Source organism: Fistularia commersonii, chromosome 8 (genome assembly GCF_037954325.1).
Source record: "Fistularia commersonii isolate RoL2024-O1a breed Wild chromosome 8, RoL_Fcom_v1.0, whole genome shotgun sequence".
NCBI classification, from domain to species: domain Eukaryota; kingdom Metazoa; phylum Chordata; class Actinopteri; order Syngnathiformes; family Fistulariidae; genus Fistularia; species Fistularia commersonii.
The window spans coordinates 17,755,105-17,778,070 of NC_141291.1; the positions used below are offsets into that span (position 1 = coordinate 17,755,105).

The 22,966-nt window shown below is 38.9% G+C and overlaps 1 protein-coding gene across 4 annotated transcripts in view; it reads right to left on the reverse strand.

Moving 5' to 3' along the window:
* Positions 1-22,655, reverse strand: part of ntng1a (netrin g1a) — a 121,161-nt gene extending 98,506 nt beyond the window's left edge. For all 4 annotated transcript variants that reach the window (XM_086151473.1, XM_086151471.1, XM_086151470.1 and 1 more), the window contains exons 1-2: positions 21,851-22,655; positions 13,066-13,676 (exon numbers count right to left, since the gene is read on the reverse strand). In XM_086151473.1, coding sequence (XP_086007599.1) covers positions 13,066-13,314 — 249 coding nt within the window. In that variant the 5' untranslated portion in view covers positions 13,315-13,676; positions 21,851-22,655. The remainder of the gene's footprint in view (positions 1-13,065; positions 13,677-21,850) is intronic.
* Positions 22,656-22,966: the final 311 nt, after the last annotated feature.

A 22,966-nucleotide genomic window follows, 5' to 3' on the forward strand; every position in this document is an offset into this window, starting at 1 on the left:
TCTTTTTCAGCAACGCACCTGTTTCTAGCCAATGCATGAAACTTATACCACCCGGAATTGGCTGATAAAGATAAGATAACATAATTCTAGACTTTAATTTCAAAATGATTTATTATGACTTGTACTAATACTATATAAAGTCTTTGAAAAACAATGACTTTGAATAAATCGCATCCGCCTCCACGCTGGGTTTCTGAAAGAAACGTTGAAAGAAAACATTTGTGCTCCTTTGCAATTCTCCGACCTAGAGTCCCAACACTGGAGTTGCGGTTGAAAGTACAAGCTGCAGAATCAGGCTTCGATGCTGCAGAGTTCAAGTTAAGGACAACACAGGAAGGGAGACTGCAATTCCACTGCAGATTACTGTTTAAAAGCTTGTATTTACAATAATCACCTGAGCTATTTCCTATCTTTACAAAATTGAATCACTTGTACGGTCGCAGGCTATATTTTAAATGTCAATAATATGGTTTCTGATATATTTTCAATGCCCTCATGGATTATTGCATAACGGGTTGCTATAAGTCCTGATATGTTCTATTTTTTTCCCCATTCCCCCTAATCTTAGCACAAAAAAGAGAAAAAAAAAAAGAAAATCTGGCACTAATGAATAAATTTTGAGATATTGCAGCACAAAACAAATCATGTGGCCCACATGGGTTGCTGCATTAATTAGAATCAAACCATACGTGTTTTGTCAGACAAGGTTGAATGTGCAAATGAATAAGCCTTCTGTGTAACAAACAGGAGTACACACTTTCAGGCACACATTAATAAGAAACGAAGACATTTTAGACTTATAAACCGATTGAACAATTTTCTTTTTTTGTGGATTTCTTAAGAAAATTGGATTTGTTTTACTGCTGGATATTAGGAGAAAGCAATTACGAAATCCATGAATTGTGTATATATAAAAGTATATATATATATATTTATTTATTTATAACTAAATCTGTTCATTAAATATATATCTTTTTTAAATCTCTCATACTTATTTTTCAGCTATTTATTTCATGTTATATTTGATAAGATTTATAATCTTGAAATGTGAGAATATTTCAGCTGTCAGAGTGACATCTTTCAGGAACTTGCTGTTGAATTAATCAAATGTTATGATTGTTGTTTCAAACGTCACATGATGCTAATCATAAATAATGAAGTCATTTCCCTGCTGCTTTGGAACCAAGATGGAATCAAGTATATTAAGTATATCTCCTGGCATCAGTGCTGTTATGTCAACTTGTAATGGTTTAGGAGTAAAGGAAGAAAAAATTCATATATTGACAAGTAGAAATGTTCGAGAATACCAACAAGAACTCTAAATGCCTATAAACATGTCATAACAGATGGAATAGATAAATAAATAAATGAATAAATAAACAAACAAACAAATAAATAAATAAATATTTTTTTTATCTATATATATTCATTTAAATTCTGAAAAGTAGGGTTTGGGAGAACCGAGTACCCCCCTAGTCCCTACTTGATCTGCGGGATTAGAGCAGCAGGAAAAAACAACGCTGACGGTTGTTTAAATGTGACTGAACCAAAGTAACAAAGTAAAGAGCAATAGTCTTACTTTAACAAAAATAAGGTCTGTAAGGGTTTGTCTGGTTTACATTCTAAAGTCTAAATATTTAAAATCCCCCCATTTGATCAGTTAAAACTTTACCTGCAAGTTCAAATAAAGGAAATACAGAAAACATGGATAGGGAAAAAAAACAACTGAAATATGAAACAATGACAAAGCTAAAAATGCATTGATGATGGACCAAACTAATTGAATCAAGTGCAGTGTAAAAGAAAATTACTTGCTGCAGATATTAGAGTAATAACATTGTAATTCTCAAGAACTGCCGATTGGTCAAGTCCAGAAAAATAAATTAAACTGCTGTTTTTCTTGGTGTTTTTACTAATCAAGCAAAGAATTATAGAGTCTGCAACAATTATTTGTGAATTATTTGTCTTTCATATCCTGCACCTCTGTCACACATTTCAATACCGGTTTAGCTTGGTTTGGGGAAAGACGAAAGAGGACAAACAAGCCGTCTTAATCCTCTGATGTAAAACAGTTCTTTTGAATATGTAATTGGTTTTTCAATGCTGGTTAATTGCTGCTACAGTTCTGGAACCTCAGTTTATTTTATGTCAATCTCAGGGTCTGAAAAAAGCCTTTGCACCAGGACCTCAACAACTGAGGAAATATAAACATGTTCTTCAAACAACATAAACAAACACTTCAACCTAACAAGGAGGTTGTCATCTCTTTTCTCTCCATCTCATCCTCCGCTGAATCATTGACTGTCGCGATAGGAACTGAGACATATCGGTGCAGATAGATGTCTTGCGTCTGAAGAAAATGTCAACACAGTGCCTGTTGAGTTTGCAGTGTGTGAGAAAACTTTGTCTGAATATTTTCATAAGCAGCTGCTTTGGAAAGGGCAAGATTTATATACTAGTGTAAATCCATTTATGCTCTCAGCTCTTTTGCAGGTACTACAGGACAGGTCGGGTCTTGCTAGGGCTTTAAAATGCTGTAAAACATTTTTTTTACAAATGCTTATTTTCTAAATAAAAAGGGAAAACTAAGGAAAATGAAATGTGTTATTTAGTTTGATTCTTTGGACAATCTGTATTGACAAACCTATATTCAACTGAGTTTCCAACCAGAGATACTAGAATTCCAGTTGAGATTAGGAGTCTACTGTTTGTTTTGTGGTTAATAAAGATTATTATATAAAGCTGTTTGCTCACTTTACTGATTAATAATTGCTTTTTCCTAGAAACTCAAAATGAAGCATTTGGATCCAATGTAGTTATTACACTGTAGACCACATGTGTCAAATGCAAGGCCCACGGGCCAAATGTGGCCCACAAAAATGACTTAAAATAAATAACTCAACCGCGAGCATAGACCTCAATTCATGTCGATCACATTACCCGCAAAGTGGTAGCGTATCCACATCGATGCGATTTTCAACAAGTGGAATTGAGAAATACAAATGATCCCTAAATGTCCAGGAAGAGAAAAACTGATGCAGATGGAAGGCTGTTTAAAGAAAAAATGGAAATGCATTTTGGATTTGAATGAGTAATAAATTCAAAGTTATTTAACATTAAGGAGTCGTTACATTAATTTTAAATTACATTTGGTTAAATTTAGTTACATTTATAATGTTACTGTTGCCTGCACCCCTTTGAGGGTAAACATTACTCTAAAGTGGCCTTCAGTGAAATAGAGTTTGACATCCCTGCTGTACACTGTGTGTACTATACACTCTAGGTGTAGTAAATGTTAAATCACATATTTGAAGTATTCTCATGAACACTCCTGGCTGTGGCATATTCTTATTCTTATTCTTATTTTTATTCTTATTCTTATTAAACAGATGACTAATGTCGTCAGTAGTACAGAACGGCAATCACCTTTACGAAATATGTTTTGATGAACCAATATTCAGTTGTACCTTATGGCTTAACATAATTTACAACTGATCAGGGAAAAAGGACAACACTTAATCTAATCATTAAAAAAAAGAAACCAATGCTTTACTTGCACATCAGACAGATATTTAGCATTAAGACTGTATGAAAAGATGCAATGCTGTTTGTTGATATCAATCTTCTGCCGATATTACTGTCACGCTCTACTTAGGGTCATTTCAAAGGTAATACAGCGGTAGAATGAAATATCCATAAATCAATCTTTGAATATAATTCCTCCAGAATGGGGGCTGGTTGCTTGGTTGATTTATGCATAGCCTGCATGCGGGTTAACATTATGTCAGAGCTGATAGTTGCAGTAACAAAACTGTGTTCGCTGTGTAGTTGGGTTTTGACGTGACGCAGGGGCTGCTGCAAACTACGACTTTTGAATAATTCGATCATAGTTTCATCAGCTATAGGCCATGGCAATAGCACTGCCAATCACGGAAACCCGAACACCAGAGGTCAATAAATGGATAAAGCATCTAGTTTTACCTAGAAGCATTTGTGCAGCTGGGAACTGATGCCCTGCTGCATGTTATATGAGGGGGCTTTGCAACACATTGCAAATACAAATTCTATATAAATATGGATATGCATGACAGAATTTGGATACAGCATCTGATGCAAGGCCTCAACTCATATCATCTGAAAAGTTGCTCACATGGTGGCACGATTTGTTGCACATCTTGGTCTTTCACATTGTAGGTCTAAGCCAGGGGTCTCCAACCTTAACAATCAAAAGCAGTAGCTTTACACCCTTTCCATCCAAGTAACACCCATGAATTCTAATGAAGACTATTTTCTGTATTCCCCATCTGTGTCCCTGCTTTGCTATCTCCTGAGCTGCCACAAAACTAGCAGCAGCAGTTTAGTTTGGAAACTTGAAAGCTCAGCTTTCCACAGCGGGGGCAACTCATTGTTCCTTTTATTATTCTCCAGCTTCATTCTTTTCAGTATATAGTGTGGAAATGTCATTCTGACATTATTTTTTTTTTCCCTAACGTCTTGCCACATATCAGGTTTACAGGTAAGCCAGTACTGTTGTCAGTGAAAGCAAATTAATTTGGCCATGCAGAATTAAACACTTTTTTTTTTTTTTTGACATATCCAAGGTTAGCTTATCAGGGGGATCGGAAACTCAAAAGTTTAGCCATGTGTAGAAGGCGGGGGAAGGGTGTGGGCTTTTCCCTTCAGGGGTCGCCACAGCGAATCAACCGTTTCCATCGAACCTTATTCTCTGGATCCTCCTCTCTCACACCAACTAACTTTATATCCTCTCTCACTACATCCATAAATCTTCTCTTTGGTCTTCTTCTAGACCTCCTGCCTGGCAGCTCCGATTCCAGCATCCGTCTACCAATATATTCGCCATCCCGCCACTGTGCATGGCCGAACCATCTCAGTCTGATCTCACCAACTTCACAATAATACGTGGACTCTCATCTCCATCTCTCTCTATCTTCTCTCATCAGACTTGTTTTCATAGCCTCTATTCGCTCATGCTCTCAGCCACGCCGCCTGCTCTGCACACACACCGCAAAAAAAACAAAAACAAACAGCTATTCCTGGAAGCAGTAAATCACTTCTGTAACACATTTCAGTTGATGCAAGAATAAAAAAAAACACCTTAATTATTTAGTTTTAATTTCACAGTCATCATATCTCCCTCATCTCCAAGTATCACATTTGAAAAATAAAATTTATGCAAAATAAGTTGATGTTTGTTTATTATTTCCCAATTTGTTTGTTTGTTTGTTTACTGGACTTGGTCTAGTTCATGATGCATATCAAGTGTTTGTCTCGTAAAATTCTAAGTTACATTTTAACTTTATATTCCACTGAATGCCCAGGATTTGACGGCAAGAAAGGTACCACCTCCAAGCATCGCCAGTAAATTTTCTGTGCTGACGTATGCCCAGATAAACAGCCTGTCGGGTTATTTGGAAGACCCTGCTCTAAATACCAATAAATAACCATCATCATTTACTGCCTTGTTAAAAGTGCAAACCATAATTAGTGTTGTTGGTCCCAGTCAAACAATGTTTCTATTCCTACATGTTGTCTTAATTCTTTGAATATTAAGTTTGATTGCGATGAAGTCTCATATATTATTTTTTTGTTTCTCTTTGTACCTATATGAAAGATCAGAGGTATACGGAAAAAATAAGAATATATGGAGTTAGGCAGAATACAAATCAATATTTCAGGTAAGCTGTCCCAGTGGGTGGGCAACTGATGATATGATCTAAACACCGAGCTAGTGGGCACTACTAGATATATCAATTAAAATTATGAACACAAGCATTGATTAAATGTCATTATATTTAGTGTTACCCTTTTCCCAACCAAATCTAATGGAACATCATTTTGCTAAAAAAAACTGAATGAATCCATGCAAAAAAAAAAAAAAAGCAAAATATTTAACAGGAAATCAGCACCATCTTTAGAGTGGAGCTTGTGGTTACATGACCTGCATGGCATCTCATTGTCTTTTACAACCGCCTGTCATCTGGAAAGCGGAGAGCTCTTAATGAGTGTAATTTAAACTATTGTGAATAACAATCTGGCCACTTTTACTTGAGTACTTAAAAATTTGATGTGATTTTTCCTAGAATATTGGTAAAAAAAATATCGCAAGTCCTCTGACAAACTCTATTGCAGTCGTCTTCATATTATTCTTTCACATGTATACACATGTAATCTGTCCTGCTGCTGCTTAAACTTCATTCCCCTCCTTTCCAGGGCATACCGCCACCTCTCGAGATCCTATCCTCCACTTGCCCCCTGCTCTCACAACAGATCACAATGTCATCTACAAATATTACGGTCTATGGAGATTCCTGTCTAACCTCATCTGTCAGCCTGTCCATCACCATATCGAACAAGAAGGGCTGACCCAAGCGGCAGTCCCACATCTACTCCTGTCGTACAGTCAAAACACACCGTAACGCTGTCTAACAGCTCTCATGCGTGTCCTGCCTGCACCAGTCTAACATGCAACTTTTCTGCCACTCCAGTCCCACACCCATACAGTCCCACAGTTACTCTCATATACTTTTTGTACACCTACAAATGAACAATGCAACACCCTCTGAACTTCTCTGTACATCTCTATCAATATTCTCAGTACTTTTTCTTGGCAGAAAATCAAAATGCTGCCCACAAATGCTCAAATCTACCTTAAGTCTAGCCTCCATGACTTTTTCTCATAAGCTCCTTGTATGGCTCATCAACTCAGCTCTTCAAAGTAGTCTTTCCTTCTCCCCATCACTCTTCTGGCACCTGTCAATATATTTCCCTCTTGATCCTTAATCACCTGAAACCTGCTGCACGCCATTTCTATTCCTATCTCTATATTTGCCAACCAGTATAAATCAGTCTCTCCTTCCTTACTGTCAAACATTTCATACCTGTCATCGCACGCCCTTTGTTTGGCCTTAACCACCTCCACCTTCACCTTGTGCTGCATCTACTGTGTCTGTTTACGCTCTTCAGTCCCCTCGGTGCACCATTTCGTCTTAGCTAACCTCTTTCTCTGTATACAATGCTGCGCTTCCCCATTCCAACACTATCCTTAAATACTGTATTTTCTTTCCCTATGACACACTGAGTATTCACCTAGCTTTCCCCCTGCACACATTAGCTGCAGTTGTCCTGTCAACCGACAACTCCTCCGGACCACCCCTCTCAACTCCTCCCTAAATATCAGACAACACACTTCCTTTTTCAGCTTCCAACACTTTTTTCTGTTTCATCTTTGTCCTCTTCCACTTTCTTGCCACCAGATTCATTCTACAAGCCACCATCCTGCACTGTCTGGCTACAGGCACCTACTTCTACTTTGCAGCCACTGTTCTCCTTTGCATTACATTATCCGTATAATATGTAGACCACCTGTGTGTACCTCCCTATGCGCTTATAAGTTCTATATTGCGGTCTTTCTTTTAGAATAAAATATTCACTACAGCTGTTTCCAGCCTTTTTGCAAAGTCTACCATAATCTGTCCCTCTGCATTTCTATCCTGTATACCAAACCTGCCCATCACCTCTTCATCACTTATGTTGCCTATATCAGCGTGTCTATTGCAGTCTGTGCCTATTACCACTCTCTCACCTTTGGGAGTACTCTGCATCACTTCATCTACAATAACTCACCAGAATTTTTTTCCTTCGCTTCTAACACACATCATACCTGTGGGACATAACCACTAACAACACTGAATATCACACATTCAATTTCTAGCTTCACACTTATCACTCTATCTGACACTCTTGAATATTCCACAAAAACTCCTCCTTCCTACTCTATTTCTATTTCCATCAATTCCATGATAGAACAACTTAAATACAGCATCTGAGAGTCATGTCTTTCTAACTTTCTACCCGCCAATGATCTCCTTGACCCACAGTATAGCCGCCTTCCTCCTGCAACATGTCAACCGACTCTCAAGCTTTTCCTGTCATCGTCCCAACATTCAAAGCATCTGCACTCAGTTCTAGACGATTGGTTTTCCTCTTCTCCTGGCCAGCGAACATACTTCCCTTCTCTCCTTTGACCCACAGTTGCAATAAATTTCCACCTGTGCCTTGAAGATTATCAGTACAGCAGGAGATCACCGTTGACTCGGGCCTGCAACCGATCCAGTATGAACGTCATAGATTTGATTCACTTATTTAGTCTAGCATAGGTTTTATGCCAGATGTCCTTCCTGGCACAACCCTCTGCATTTATCTGGGTTTGGGAATGGCTCAGGGAGAATATTAGCTGGTGCCAACTTGGGGCTGCACCCTGACCTTCTTTTCTTGCATAACTCTTCCAATGGTTTCTATTTTTACATTAACGTTTTGCATAGACATATTATAAATTGCTCAAAATCCTTACACTTTGTCATTTCGATGGATTACATTGTATTAGGATGAAAGGTTGAAGAAGTGATTGCCCTTTAAAATATTTTCTTAAAAGCTGCCCTGTTCTCCATTTGTCTGATCAAAATGAAGCAAAAAAAAATAAAAAATACACCACAAAAAATAGATCTGGATACATGCAGCATAAATACCCAAAGTAAAAGCATCATCCTTCAAATAAAAATAAAAATAAAAATAAAAATAAAAATAAAAATAAAAATAAAGGCATGGCTGAGTGTTTTTGTTACTTTTTTTAAATTAGCTAAAGAGAATAATTCAGTCCAATTTTAAATTACATTTGCTTGTTAGCACTTGAATGAATGAAAGGATAGACGCAAACAATGTCAAACTATATTCAACACGTCCTCATTTGGATTTGATTGACAATAAAAACTCCAAGCTTGTCGGTACTTGGGTTTCAACACCCATCAGTGCTTCCTGGATTGTACTTAATGGAACAGATAGACATGCAGTACTGGCACACAATTGCATAAAGACATTCCTCACACAAGCATGAGTTTGAAATGTAGTATAAATTATGGAGTTATAAATTGAAATGAGTTTTCTTTTATGTTTAGTACCATGTGCATCTCAGAAAAACCAACTCATGAAAGGTCATGACGGTTTGATACAGTGTATGTTGTGAGTGTTCTAATTAATTAAGCAGATAAGACTTCAGTTTCTTTTTATATCTGTTCTTTTATTCTTATATGTCGCTATTACCTGCTGGTCAACTCAGTTATTTTTTTTTTTTTTTGATTTACCTAAATGTCCTTATTTCATGTTATTACACCAAATCCCATCTTGGTTGACTATGTGTTTGACTACCATTGGTCTATCATCTGTGAATAGCTGGAACCAGAATTCATCTGTTTACGTTCAGGGAACTGAATTGAATGTGAAATAGTAGGGGTTGTCGGGTAGATTTATCTAATCTTGTGTTCAAAGATAGTATGGCAAAAGGCTGATACATCACGTGAAATCAAATTATTTCAAGGGCCATGAGACACAATGGCAGGTTAATAACTCTTTTCAAATTGCCTCTCAAATCAGCATAACCTGAATCTGTGGCAATGCAGTTTTCAAAATCCAAGGTGAGATGTTCTTTTTTAACAAAACATTGATTGTTTTTAGCATGCCTATTGGAAAATTCTTGTTCTTCAATTATTTTTTTTTGCATAAAAGTAATTTAGTTTAGCAAATACTTGTTCAAGAAAACTACAGTATGTCTATAATCATTGTAATTTTTCACTATATTGACACCCATGAAGCTTATTAAGTTGACAATGGTGCATGCAGGGCATGGTAGAATCATGCTCATCAAAGGAGAAGATATTTTCCACCAAAAAAAGTGAAGCAAAAATCATTCCTGTTTCATAATTCTTATTTTTTTGAAATTGTTCACCTACATCTAAAAAATTCACTTTGAAAGCAGCAGCATTCATGAAATCGTAACATCATAAGAGACTCTACCTTGCAAGGCTCTGAGTTATTCATTTGTGTTGAACCAAAAGTGGTTCAGTGGTGCTTTAGGTGAGACAAGAAATACAAACATCCATGAAAGTCAGTTAAATTATCAAAAAAGGTTGGTCCTGTCATCTACTGAGCGTTTTCTTTTTTTCCTGAAATGGTTTCACATTGCACAATAACTTGAAATAAAATAAATAAAAAGTCTGTTGTTTAAGTATCTTGAGAATCCTACATTTTGATTTTGGTTGTACATGAATCAGTTTGACAGCTGTGATGATATCAGTTTGAAATGCATTATATCACATCATATCGTATTGCATCCCATCATATTGTTCCTATCCTACCCTATCCTATCCTATCCTATCCTGTCCTATCCTGTCCTATCCTGTCCTATCCTATCCGATCCGATCCGATCCGATCCTATCCTATCCTATCCTATCTTATCCTAACCTAAAGGGTAGAAGAAGATAGATTAAGTTCTGTTTTATTATTGTTCAGTGCACCACCAGAAAATGAAAACTTACATAGAAGAGATATCTTATACATGGCAGTGAAAAGATGAAAATATATTACATGGAGGGCTCCTTTGTGCTAAGTGATGGGTCGCTTTCAGAATCCACAATATTCTTGTAATGACCTTTAACATCTTCTGCAATAATACACAGGTTTAGTGTGAATTCAAAGTTCCCCTCCTGAATTCCACACTAACCCCTTCATCCACTGGTGGAAGCTGTGCAACCTGTCATTCCTCTTAAAGGCCAGCCTGAGTCTAACTGGAGGGGACAGTGAAATCTCATATTATTGTAGATTTGTGTACTGGAGTTCAGTGAATGCCAGCTTATTGCTATTGAAAAGGTCATTGAGCTAGAAGCAGACAAAAAAAAAAAAAAATCTGGGGAGAGTGGTACGTGTGCATGTGTGCGAGTATATGTGTGTGTGTGTGTGCAGGAGGGGGGGTCCATGTGAAGGTGTGTGTCTTTGTGGGTTTGTGTGTGTATGTGTGATGGTGTTTCCCTTTATCTGTGACACAGGGATGAAGGCCACAACCTGAGATAACTAGCTCATATAGGCACCACACCCTTGAGCAGCTTTCTCTCTCTCTCTCTCTCTCTCTCTCTCGGTCTCTCTTCTTCCAGCAGGTCCTGGTGTCTGTTACCGTTAAAACTCCAGGAAGCAGACGCAAGGGTTTAAAATACACCGGCCTCTTTGAGAAAATCAATTACCACACAGATGAAATTCACTGATATTGCAGCCTAATGATGATTGCCCCAAATCTTCAATGATCTTAACCAGGATACAAGCCACTGTTTGCACTGCAGCGGAGTACTGGCAGTCAGAGTAGCTGGAATATCAATGATAATTGTTCCTATGTTGATTGGGAGCCACGTTGCTGCCTGGGGTAAATATTAACCAATTACAGAGAATTGGACTCTATGGGAAGTAGCAGGGTTCATATTTCAGTGATGCTGTTGTATTATCTGATAACAGGAACACAGTGAAGAGATGAAATGTGGGGGATAACCACAGCATGTTTAATTGAGAGGCTCCTATCACACTGACTGCTCGAGACATGGGGGCGTCTGTGCGGTGTAAACGCCTGCTAATTCAATAAGCGATTACCAAACTGTTAAAGGCCGGCTATAATAATGTACTCGGTTTGACCTGCTCATCCAGAAAATAGAGCAGCTCCACCGAGACATCAGACATGGATGACCACTGCTTATCCGGGATAACTAAACAGAGCCGCTGCAAAGCAAATACCATGCAATTCAGGTTCAAATGCGGATCAATTAGAGGTCACAAGGGGCGGCCCAGAGGGAGTAGGGATGGTGACCCCATTTTGCCAGTGACCTCCAGGATATATATGCCATCCTCTGACTCAATCCCCTCCACATTCAAGCAATCTTGGGGCAAGTTAATGACAGGAGTCAGCAATTTTTGAAAAGTGCCTGAGAGATGTCGGGCTGAATAATGCGTCCTATGAATAAAATACATTAGCTACAAACATGTTGAATTATTCACATTTCAGAGTCCCCATCCTGCCCCACGCAGAAGATATTAGAACTTCAGTCACCGTATGCGTTGCAGATTCTCCTCTGAGTCTCAAACTCCCCCCCATGTTATCACTTTCTCTTGATCATTTGCTCACTGTCTTTGTCGTCTGTGTTTTGTTAATCCCTCTCTGTTCCTCTGTCTCTCCACTCAGCTGACTTTTTGCTGATGGCGACTGTCTATTTATAGTCCTAAACTTACTACATTTTCTTGGAACATCTCACGATTTATCTAAAGAGCACTTGGAGCAGTTGAGGCATGTGTTTGTTCTAAAAGAATCTTTGATGACTCTGTAACGCGCGACGGCCCGAAAATTGATTCATCATTTAGCGTTCTGGGGCAACCAGCAGTGAGCTTCAAAGTGAAAAGGACCGAAAATAAGTAGGAGGGCGGTTGGCTAATTAAACACTTGACCTAATATGCATCTTTTCCTCATTTTATTTTCAGCTCCACCAGAAGTTTGTGATTTTCGTGATTGCAATGTAATTTGCAGAATCAACAGCGCAGTTGAATCTTCAAGGCAGACGCTCAGCAAGCTGCTACCAACCAGATTTTCTAAAATGTATTCATTTATTAAATATGTTGTTATATAAATTCCTTTACCCTCCAGATTACACCATAGTAATGTTAGGTCTTGCAATTTTATGAAATCTAATGATAAAAATAAAGACTGAGTATTCAACTTGATACTTTGTTTCTGTATACCCAGGTGAAGGAATTACATATTGTGACGCGCAATGAGGTATTTGCCTCACCCGATAATCACCCGATGACCTGAAAATACTTTTTTTTCTAATATACGGATCATCAGAGTGAAACCAAAATGAAGATTGTGGTTACAAAGAAACATGAGGAATAGCCAGTCACATTATCTTATGTTTTTTAGAAAGTAACCGGCGTCATCTACATATTGAGCCATGTTCAAACCAAAATGAAGCTCTTTGAACACCAGAGCATGTTGCCAATGGCACAGACCCTTTATTCACACAGCCACAGCGGCTCTGAATGTGTCTGCCATTTCTCTGAGGTCAGACCAAGCTGAGCAAATGTGAAAAACTAATTTTCTGGTATTTTCTACCTGATTATTTCAGAGGTGGATCATGTATTTGTTGTGTGAAACCTCTGTCATATCAGTTTGCGTGTACTCACCAGGGCACAGTATGTCTCTGGAGGGTCTCCACAGGTGATGTTGGGCGGATCCAGAGTTACCTTCAAGAACTGGGCCATATCTGCTGCCTCTGGCTGGCACGCCATGTAGTCCCAGGTTAGGCCTTCATCTGAGTAAATCTGTGACTTACACACATCGTAATGGCCCCAGGCTGCCGGGTAATGCTGTATGGCCGCCTGACAAACACCAGTCCACAACGCTTGCAGCATCAACGCAAAATAGAAACGCATGACTGGTCCTGTGTCAGCCCCTGTTGTGGGAGCTGGTTCTTCTGATGAGGAATTATGAACAAGGGCCTCCTCTCGACTCAACGCTCATTCAACAGGAGACATGACCCCTTTTCGGGTGGACAGGAAAATCTTGCAAAGCGTCGCCTCGTTTTGCTTTGGACTTGCGGAGAACCGGGACGACGGGGTTACCAGTCCATCGGAAAAGTAAGAGGCAAGAAAAGAGGGAGGAAGGAAGATGTTTGAGGAGGAGGAGGAAGAAGATGGGTGAGTCGAGGTGGAGAAAGTCCTCGAACACGTCAAAGAGTGGTGGATCTCCTCAGCTTGTCCGGCTGTTGATCATGGTCTTGTAAGGAGACTTGGAGCTGTGGAGGAATAAAGAAAAGACAGGTGAATAGATCTCTGCACTTCAACAAAAGGAGGACATCAGCTCAAGTCTTCATAGGTGACAGTTTTATGAGTGACAAGAAAAAACTACAAAAAAAAAAACAAAACAATGGATGGTCCTTTGTTATTTGTGATGAAATTTCAGATTTGCATGGATATCAATCTGCAGATTAAAAACAACAGCTGCAACAACAAAGTGCAAAGTCATTAACGATTATTTTGTCATTTGCTTTTGTTCCTTCTATAAAGGACTGAAAAGTCTCCCTACATGGGTCAAATGTCATAAAAGAAGAATTAGATAAAAGGTTAATACACATCAATAAAAGTAGCGACAAACAATTGAACCAAAAGTGAACCACTGTTCACATCTTAAATGGTGTGTGTGCATCCACACATACACACACACACACACGAACACACACGGTAAATGCCTTGCTTAATGTGACTGCACTAATTCAGGTGATTATTTAGTCATTATGGAAGAACAAGGCAAATGTTCACAAATATATGCAGAACTTGCTACAACACTTTTGGCTGAGCTATAAAAACACTCAAATAGTTTAAAATGAAAGTGTAGTAAATGCAGATATTTTAAAGCACAGTACAGGTATTTCACCTTTTATTTGCTTTACAGTATCTCAATAGAAGCAGAGGTAAGTATTAAATGAATGCGCTTGCCTTGTATAATCAAGGGATAGTAAATTCTCCAAACTCAGAGATTCTTTTTGTCACCGTTCTTTGGACGGTTCTATGTTGACGGAGCAGATAATTTAATAACAAATCAGTGTTGAAGCAAATTCATTTTGCATAGAGATATCTTTGAGGTTAACTGTAGAAATATGGAATTTAATTATGAATTGGCTTCTCCGTTGAGTGATGGAATATGGTCAGGTTCATTTGACGGAGAGAAACAGCAAAGTCACACCTTTAGGTTTTGGCCAGTGAATGTACAACCAAAAAGAAATAATCTATGAAACTAAACAATAGATTTAGTAATCTGTCCTATAACTGCCTAAAAAAATTGAGAGTCTGCTAAAAATATGTCTGTTTTTGCAAGTATTTATCAAAAAACCTGCAAGGAAAAATACTTTTGGCCCGAAGGTACTGGCCTATTTATTCATGGTTCATTTATATTCTTCCACAAAATAAGAAATCGCATGAATTAGAAAACATCTAGTTAACTGATTTATTCAAGATGACCAAAAGCTAAACTAGAAATATCTCTCAAAAAGCTTAAGCGGCGCAAAAAAAAAAAAAAAGGATTCCTTAAAAACACACGCAATTATTATTAGTGATCAATTCATTAAGAAAGTGAGATCAGACACATGCGCCATGCAAATGTTAATAAAACAAAACAACACAAAAAAAAAAAATTGATTATAATATATGACTATTAGAGGATGCTAGAATGTGTCAATGTGAAGAAAACACGTTAAAAGCACCTTCATAACAGAGCATAGAAGAGTGCCAACATTTTTTTGGGATTGTCCTGAAACTGACCTGAAGCTTTAGAAGTAACATCTATTCTTTAGGGGGATGTCCAAATGCACTTCCTTTTTCTTTCTTTGACAGAAATTTTTCATTTTGTGTTTTTTTTTTTTTTTTTTTTTTTTTTTTTTCCTTTTCATTTTTTTTTTTTCCTGTAAAGCACATTCCCAAACATGATATGCAATATGGCAGCTCCTGTCCACATTCACACACGGGGGCACCTGGTGTGCCTCGGGGTATTTCTGTCAACAATAAGCTTAGACCAACTCCACTTCTCTGCACTGAGCGCAGGGTAATCCTGTGTGGCTCCTGTTTGTGTACACAAACAACTGTGACAGCTGTGACGGCACCCACTGGAGCCAAGAGGAGCAACTGATTCCCAAACTTTAAGCTGCGACTCCAATGTCACCGATACAAATGCAATCTGATCAATATCCAGATTAGGAAGAAGGAGGGACCGGATTCATATTATCAATTTATGCATATTCATTTTACTGATGCAAAAATGGTTCGTGTGGATGAACGAGAACTGGCTAGATATTAAAACAGAAATAATCCTCACATCTTTAACCAAAGCGAGCTTTAAGAAGTCTCGAAATACAACACTTTGTTTAAGATCTTTTTTAGTCCCACTCACAGTTTCTCCCACTTCCATGTGTGACTTTGTAAGAAATACCGCTGGTCTACACCACAGTGTACAATAAAATAGTCAGTTACTTTGCAGACTACATCCAATTTTTGTTTATCATTCAGTCGTTTTGAATTACAGCTTATCTTTTCCTTTCATCTTATGTATGTATGTATATATGTATGTGAATATATAGATACATATGTATTTGCACAGAAACTGTTTTTATTGCCACAGCTGAGTGTTGACAGTGAAAAGGTCCAGGTTCATTCTTCAGTGGCTCACCATAATGGATTTAAGTGTTGATAATTGTGATAAGAAAAAAAAAAAAGAATAACACTGAATACTCTTTACATTGTTTCTATATGTTAAGTGTTAGAAAATGATTGCTCTGGTAATAATCATTTATGCTGTTCATTTTTTTTTTTTTTTTCAAAAAAAATCACTTGACTAAGATGATCGCTTGCAAGTTAAAGAACAACAGTACAATATTCTATTTCAAAATATTTCAAATATTTTTAGAATGAATCATTACATTTCATTCTTCTTCCATTTGTAAGTTGGCAAATTTTTGTATTTATTTATCTTTACATTGGAATTGTGAAGTGCTGCTGCTGGAAATAAACTATTTAATAACTGTGATGGTGTCTCTGCTGAACTATTGCAATTTGCCTTTGTTAAATGTTTGTTTCATAAGATAGATATTAAAGCAATTATATGTCCCTCTCAGAACCAAAGTGATGAACAGTTTGACCCGTGAATGCGAGTACAGAAAGATTTCCTGCCCAACCATGAGTGATTGATGAAGACGAGAGCCTACAGTTGGACGTGACGCAACAAGCTGGTAGACAGTCTAGCAGCTCAGCTGAGTCAGTGCCCGCGTTTGCTGACTACATGCACTTTCTAGTCATAAGCGATCAATTATAGTTATTGTGATAATAATGAAACACTCATTCTTACTTTACTTACAGCAAAAAAAAAAAAAAAAACATAATGACAATCAAAAGGATATGATGGGAAAAGACATATGAAAGTATTCTGAAAAAGAACAATGGTTTCTACTCATACAGGACTTAAAAAGGGCAAGAGGTTAAGGGGAACAGAATTGAAGTGCATTAAATATAAAATGTTGGAAAGTCAGTGGAGGAGATGTCAGCAGGTGAGGAAGCAGCCAATTATTCTGAGGAACTTTTGGCACTGGCTTCTGAGCTCCCATTATGAAACATAATATTTCCATGTTAAGGAGGAGACTGAAGAGCCGGTCAGAAGGTAAGCACATGCGAGTTCATGTATGTGTGTGTAAAGACATGTTTGTTCATTTGACATCTGCAACCTCTGGATAAAGACGGGTTAGAATTGGGCAAAGGCTTGAGTAACAAGCCATAGATATCACAAATGCGGAGTCATTATTGTTCGTACATTCTGGAAACAGAGAAAACTCTCATTACCGGCTGCTACAAACCAACGGAAGCGAGGCAGGAAAGAGCAGCAGACTGAAGAGTGGGAGTGCGTTTTAAGTGTTAAAAAGGTTTATTTTAAGGATGATTTCTTCCTCTAACCATCAATCATAGAGTAAGGACTTGAGATCAACCGCTCGATGGAAGTTGACAATGGGAATATATATTTTTCTCTTTCTTTCTCTCTCTCTCTCTCTCTCACACACTTCATATATATATATATATATATATATATATATATATATGATACTATACAAACCAGCTTGAGAGTGTCTTTACATTCATCAAATTGTCATGCATTAGATGGAGACACACATAGACGACATTATGTTGACTACAAAACAGTTATTACGTCCAACACGATCAAAACTACGAATCCCAGAAGACTGCTTGGAGTTTCCAAAATTTGAAAAGCCAGATTAATTGTTTTTGAAGTGTTTCAAAAATAAGCATTTGCTGGTAAAAAAAAATCTTATATTTTCCCTTTAAATGGTTTACATACAAAATCCTGTGTTTCTAACTTGCTCGACTCTTATCCGCATTAAATTCCTCTAATTGTTTCGCAGTGATGACAAAAACGCAACGAGTCAAGATGAGAAAATTGGAAAAAAGTGCAAGTAACAACAAAAGAAGTGTGCATAACACATTCACGAGAAAATACTAAAAACAAGGAGGGAATCCTGGTAAAATATATTTGCATAATTTTGAAAATATGAGTAGAAAAAACACTGACAAAAATAATAAGACATAGAATTTGAAGGTATAATACATGTATAATAATCTACAAAGCAGATCTTGTGAGCCCAATCAAGCAAAGAAATATGCTGGGAGACACATAATGGCCAAATACTAACACAAACAGTGCTCTTTTTTATCTAAACATTCTTTTTGTCAGGAAAAAAAAAAATCATGTTGTCATGTTGTAGAAATATAATATTGACCTTAATTTGGCCATTTATGTTCATTCATTCATTCATTTTCTATAGCATTTGCCCTGCACTAAAGGTCGCTGGAAACAATCCCAGCTGTCATTCTGCAAGAGTTAGGATTTAACCTGATACGTCAGTCTCTCATTCACATATCTAGGCAATTTCCAAAATGTCAAGAACCTTCTTCCTGTGAAGCCCCAACCATGTATTTTTTCTTTTTCTTTTGGGGGGGTTATTTATCAAAACTGGCAGTGTTTCGTCCCATCTCATGCTGCTTATAACTTTCTTGGGAGTTCAATAATTAAAAAAACAGACCAGCAAAAACTGTCATGCCAAAACAAGGCAGGAGGCCTTCAGACATTAAGTACTTAAAAAAACACTTACAAAACTAATTGCCAAATTCTTTCAAATGCCCCACCATTTAGAAATGCCCACTTACTCTGTGAAGGATGGTCTCCACACAGAATAAAGTGGAATGATTACCAAGTTACCACTGATGTTAGGCCCATTTTCCCCTCTTATCATTTTTAATTTCACGCATTTTATGCACTTCAAGGTCAATTTCTGACCCTGCTCCTGTCCTTCTTCTAGACTTTCATCTTTTCTTCCTCTACCTGCTTCATATTCCCCACAGGTCCTTTGCAAAAAGAGAAGCAGAAGCTGGACGCGGGAGCTGAACGCAGAGAGACAGGAGGGCAGACAGTCAGAGGAGAGATGAAAGATAGGAGCTGGTCTGGTTCCAAAAAAAAAAAAAAAAAAAAAAAATGCCTGGTCTCTGCTCTGCTCACCGGATTCTTTTTTTCTTCCTGCCTTTCCCAGAATTTCTAATCTCGTCGGTTAACAATCTGCCGATAGAATGACCGCCCTCATGAATAAACATGCTCAGAGTGGGTGCCACAAACACGACAGTGGTGTGGTGGAGCAGTGAGCTCACCCATAATGCCTCCCTGGGGCTTGCCTTCCAGTCAGACCATTAATTTGCACTGCGAGCCCCTTCTTTAAATGTCTCCACCTTCAATCAGCCGCCTTATGATCTTTTTATAATGACCAAATGGGTGGAGCGCTGACAGCTGTTTAAAGATTTACCCTGCGAAAAAGGAAATACAATATTAACGCGTCATTTATGTTAGTTTTTATTTTTAGTTGTTTAGGCAGTGGCGAGATATAATCAACCCACTACAGTCTAACTGAAAAGAAGTGATTGATAATTTGTAATCATATTAAGGGTTAAAGATTCAAAAAACAAAGTTGATTAAAAATATCAAGTTTGGCTACATTGAGTGAGGGACTCTTTCTTTTTCTTTCTTTTTTTTGGGGGGGGGGGGGTCACTGTGCAAACAATTGCCAATAATTCTGAAAAAAAAAAAAAAAAAAAAGAAAATAGGGAAGCGACCACCTTCAAAATATACCAAAGAAAGCAGTTAGAGCTCTGGAATATACATAGTGTATATAATATGAATCTAAATCATTAGAACCATTAATGTTGACAAAATGTTAAGACGGTGATGCTAATTAAATTTATTTGATCTAAAACAATGGCTTATCAAATCAATAGATAGATAGATAGATAGATAGATAGATAGATAGATAGATAGATAGATAGATAGATAGATAGATAGATAGATAGATAGATAGATAGATAGATAGATAGATAGATAGATAGATAGATAGATAGATAGATAGATAGATAGATAGATAGATAGATAGATAGATAATATACATTTTTAACAAAAAGTTGTTAAAAAAAGGGCATAATTGTTTGCTGCAACTAAACGCAAATGGTGAAATGTATAGAAAAAATATCCACGCGTTTCCTCTTCAGTCATTCCCCGTATGCATTGCTTATCCTGCATGCAGGGTTGCGTTTGCGGCCGGAGTCAATCCCGGCTGACATTGGGAGAGAGCCAGGATTTAACCCGGACCAGTCCCCTGTCAATCACAGCCACATATGTCAACAACAATTTGGAACCCTAATATTTTATATGTGTAGTTTAAGGGTTAAGTGGCGGTGAGTTGTTTTCCATGTTAAAGCCTGTTTGCCGGTTTTATATTCCAAGGTTGTACTTGAGCTCATTTCCCACCTGTGATGTGGTAGTTTATCACCCATCTGCATGCGGTTATTGTCTCAGCATGTTATAATGGCGTATACTCTCCACCTTGACAATATGATGAGGGTGGGGAGGGGGAAGGGGGGGGCAAATAAACTAAAAGAAGAATGAACATCACCAAATTTGTTTTTAACCACAATAACAACATCCTGACTAATGACTACAAATACCTCAACTGCAGTATCAAGTCAAGCTTTGCATGTCTGAGGCCGCGAAAGGTGTGCGTGCACAATCGACAAAGACGTGTTTCGCTTGCCTCCACCGGCTACCACAGTCACAATACTCCATCAGCTCTACCCCTGCCCCACCCCACAGCTGCCACATGAACTCTGTGTGTGCGGGAGCTGCACTTTTGACAGGGTGACTGTGGCGATGCTTCCCGGAGTCGAGCTGAACACCCTCGGGCGTCAGTTACTCTAGCGGTGCATGGGGGCGCCCAATGAGACAGTGAGACAAGATCACGCCTCCAACCTCCCTCCCTCTCCAACCTCGCTTCTCACAACCGTGCATGCCTCGCTTTGTGACACAGGAACACCATATGCATTATTAAAGACACTTTTCCTAAAAGCCTGCAAGCACATTATTCTGCAACCACAGTGACATGTCTCAAAATGTCCACTTTAGCTGTGAAGAATGTGCTCACCCAGGTAGCACACACGCAGGAAAAAAAAACCCAAACAGCCACATGGTTTGCAGCTTTCTATAATATAAGAATAACAGCACAACAGAAATGTGCATTCTTGGTATAATATCTAACCTGAAAAACAACTTCTTTGACCTGCGGTTGGTAAACCCTGCACATGCTGAACCGCTGTCCACTACTCTGAAATGTCGGATATTCAGAACAGTCTTGCATCCGGTATTTGCCTGTCACTCCAAACCGGCACGATCATGTGTTATGACGGTAGGGATGTGGCAGAGGGAAAACCAGCAAATATTATCATGCCGGTGCGAGGGGGGGGTGATATTCAAATAATACTATTATCTCAATAATGCACAGTCACAATCAAGCCAGCATAAAGCATCTAAAGCACATAATAGCTGTGCACAAAATATTGGAATTACATGATAACAATGGCAATAGCAATAACAATAGCTTTGCCCAAATATCGGAATTAAACAATAACCAGGTAAAAATGACACTAAAGTTAGTCATACTCTAATAGGCTGTTGGCTTTGTGACGTAGGCTGCTTGCAGAAGTCAAGTCTCTGCTGCATGACACAAATACCATTATCTTTCTATCTTGATAGATCACCATAAAATGAAGCAACCTGTTCCACCAGGGGGCGCTTCTAAGAGTGACATGATTTAGGAGTGGATGCATCCAGGTTTTCCTGTTTTTTTTTTTTTGTTTGTTTGTTTTCTAAATGCTCTGCTCCACGTGAAAGTATTAAAAGATTTTGTTGGGTTGAATGGGGTGGAGGGGGCAGGAAATTGAAAAGACCCGAAGGTCTGAGTCACCTCGAATATCCATCAACGCGCATCCGGGCCGAGCAACTTCATTAGCAGCTCAAACTTTTACGATCAAGCGATGAACTTACGTTTTCTCGCCGCCCCTTCCTGCAAAGAGACCCCCGTGTCTGTGGTGCCCTTTACCACCGCTCGACAAGTTCAGGGACGCCGGGTGGACAACGGAGGAGGAAAGATGCTCCTTAAGATGCGCTCCAGAGCCGGAATGTGATAAGTGCGCACGTCAGTCTCACAAGAATCGTTGCGCGCAACCATCTCTCACTGTATTTTGGAGACCTGGCGGGGTTTGGCGAGGATGGAGTGGGAGGCGGGTGGGTTGAAGGAAGAGGATTTTCCTGCCACTTTAAAAAAAAAAAACAAGTGACTGATCACCGTCCTGGGGGCTCGGTCAGCGCTGTGCGTCGCGGGCGGGATTTCTGTGCGGGAGCTCCGGCGCTAAAGTGTCCATCACGTCTCACTCCGAGTGTCATTCCATCACGTGTCAATCTGTCAGGTCCGCGGGAAAAATGAATAAAAAAAAAAACATACAAACTTTGCTCCGGCGTGTCTCCTTCCTCTTCCCACCCTGTTTATAATAATCCCTTTATTTCCAAAGACGCGCGATTCGCGCCTCACGCTCCCCGTTCTCTCTCCTCACTATGAATGGCCACTAAACGGGGACGTGAATCCCCCCAACCCCCTCCCCAAACTGGACTTAGTGGATGGTAATATCCGTCATGTCTCCCTCCGTCTGACTCCCCGGCCGCCTGGATGGAGCTGACTGGGTGGAGGGGGGGGAGATTGCGCGGTTCGAGGCGCTGTTACCCGAGACGCACACTCAGCTGGTTTCTCCTCCACGCACACCTATGCCGTCTCTCTCCACCCCTCCAGCCGTGCTCCACCTCACCACCAACCACTCCCCGCATCCTCTCCCTCTCTCTCTTTCTCTCTCTACTTCTCTCGCTCTCACACGCACACTCTCATAACGCGCACACGCACTATCCGCTTTCGGGACCCGTTCGGATGAAGGAGAAGGAAGAGGAGAGGGGTTATTGAACCTTCCTCTTTTTTTTTTTTTTCGCGTGGAGTTGAACGCAAATTGAACCAAAAAAAGAAAGAAATAAAATAAAAATATGCCGTCATTTCCGTGGAGAGATGCGTCTGAATAAAAGTGAAAAAAAAAGTCCCCAGCGCCCAGAAAATGATGA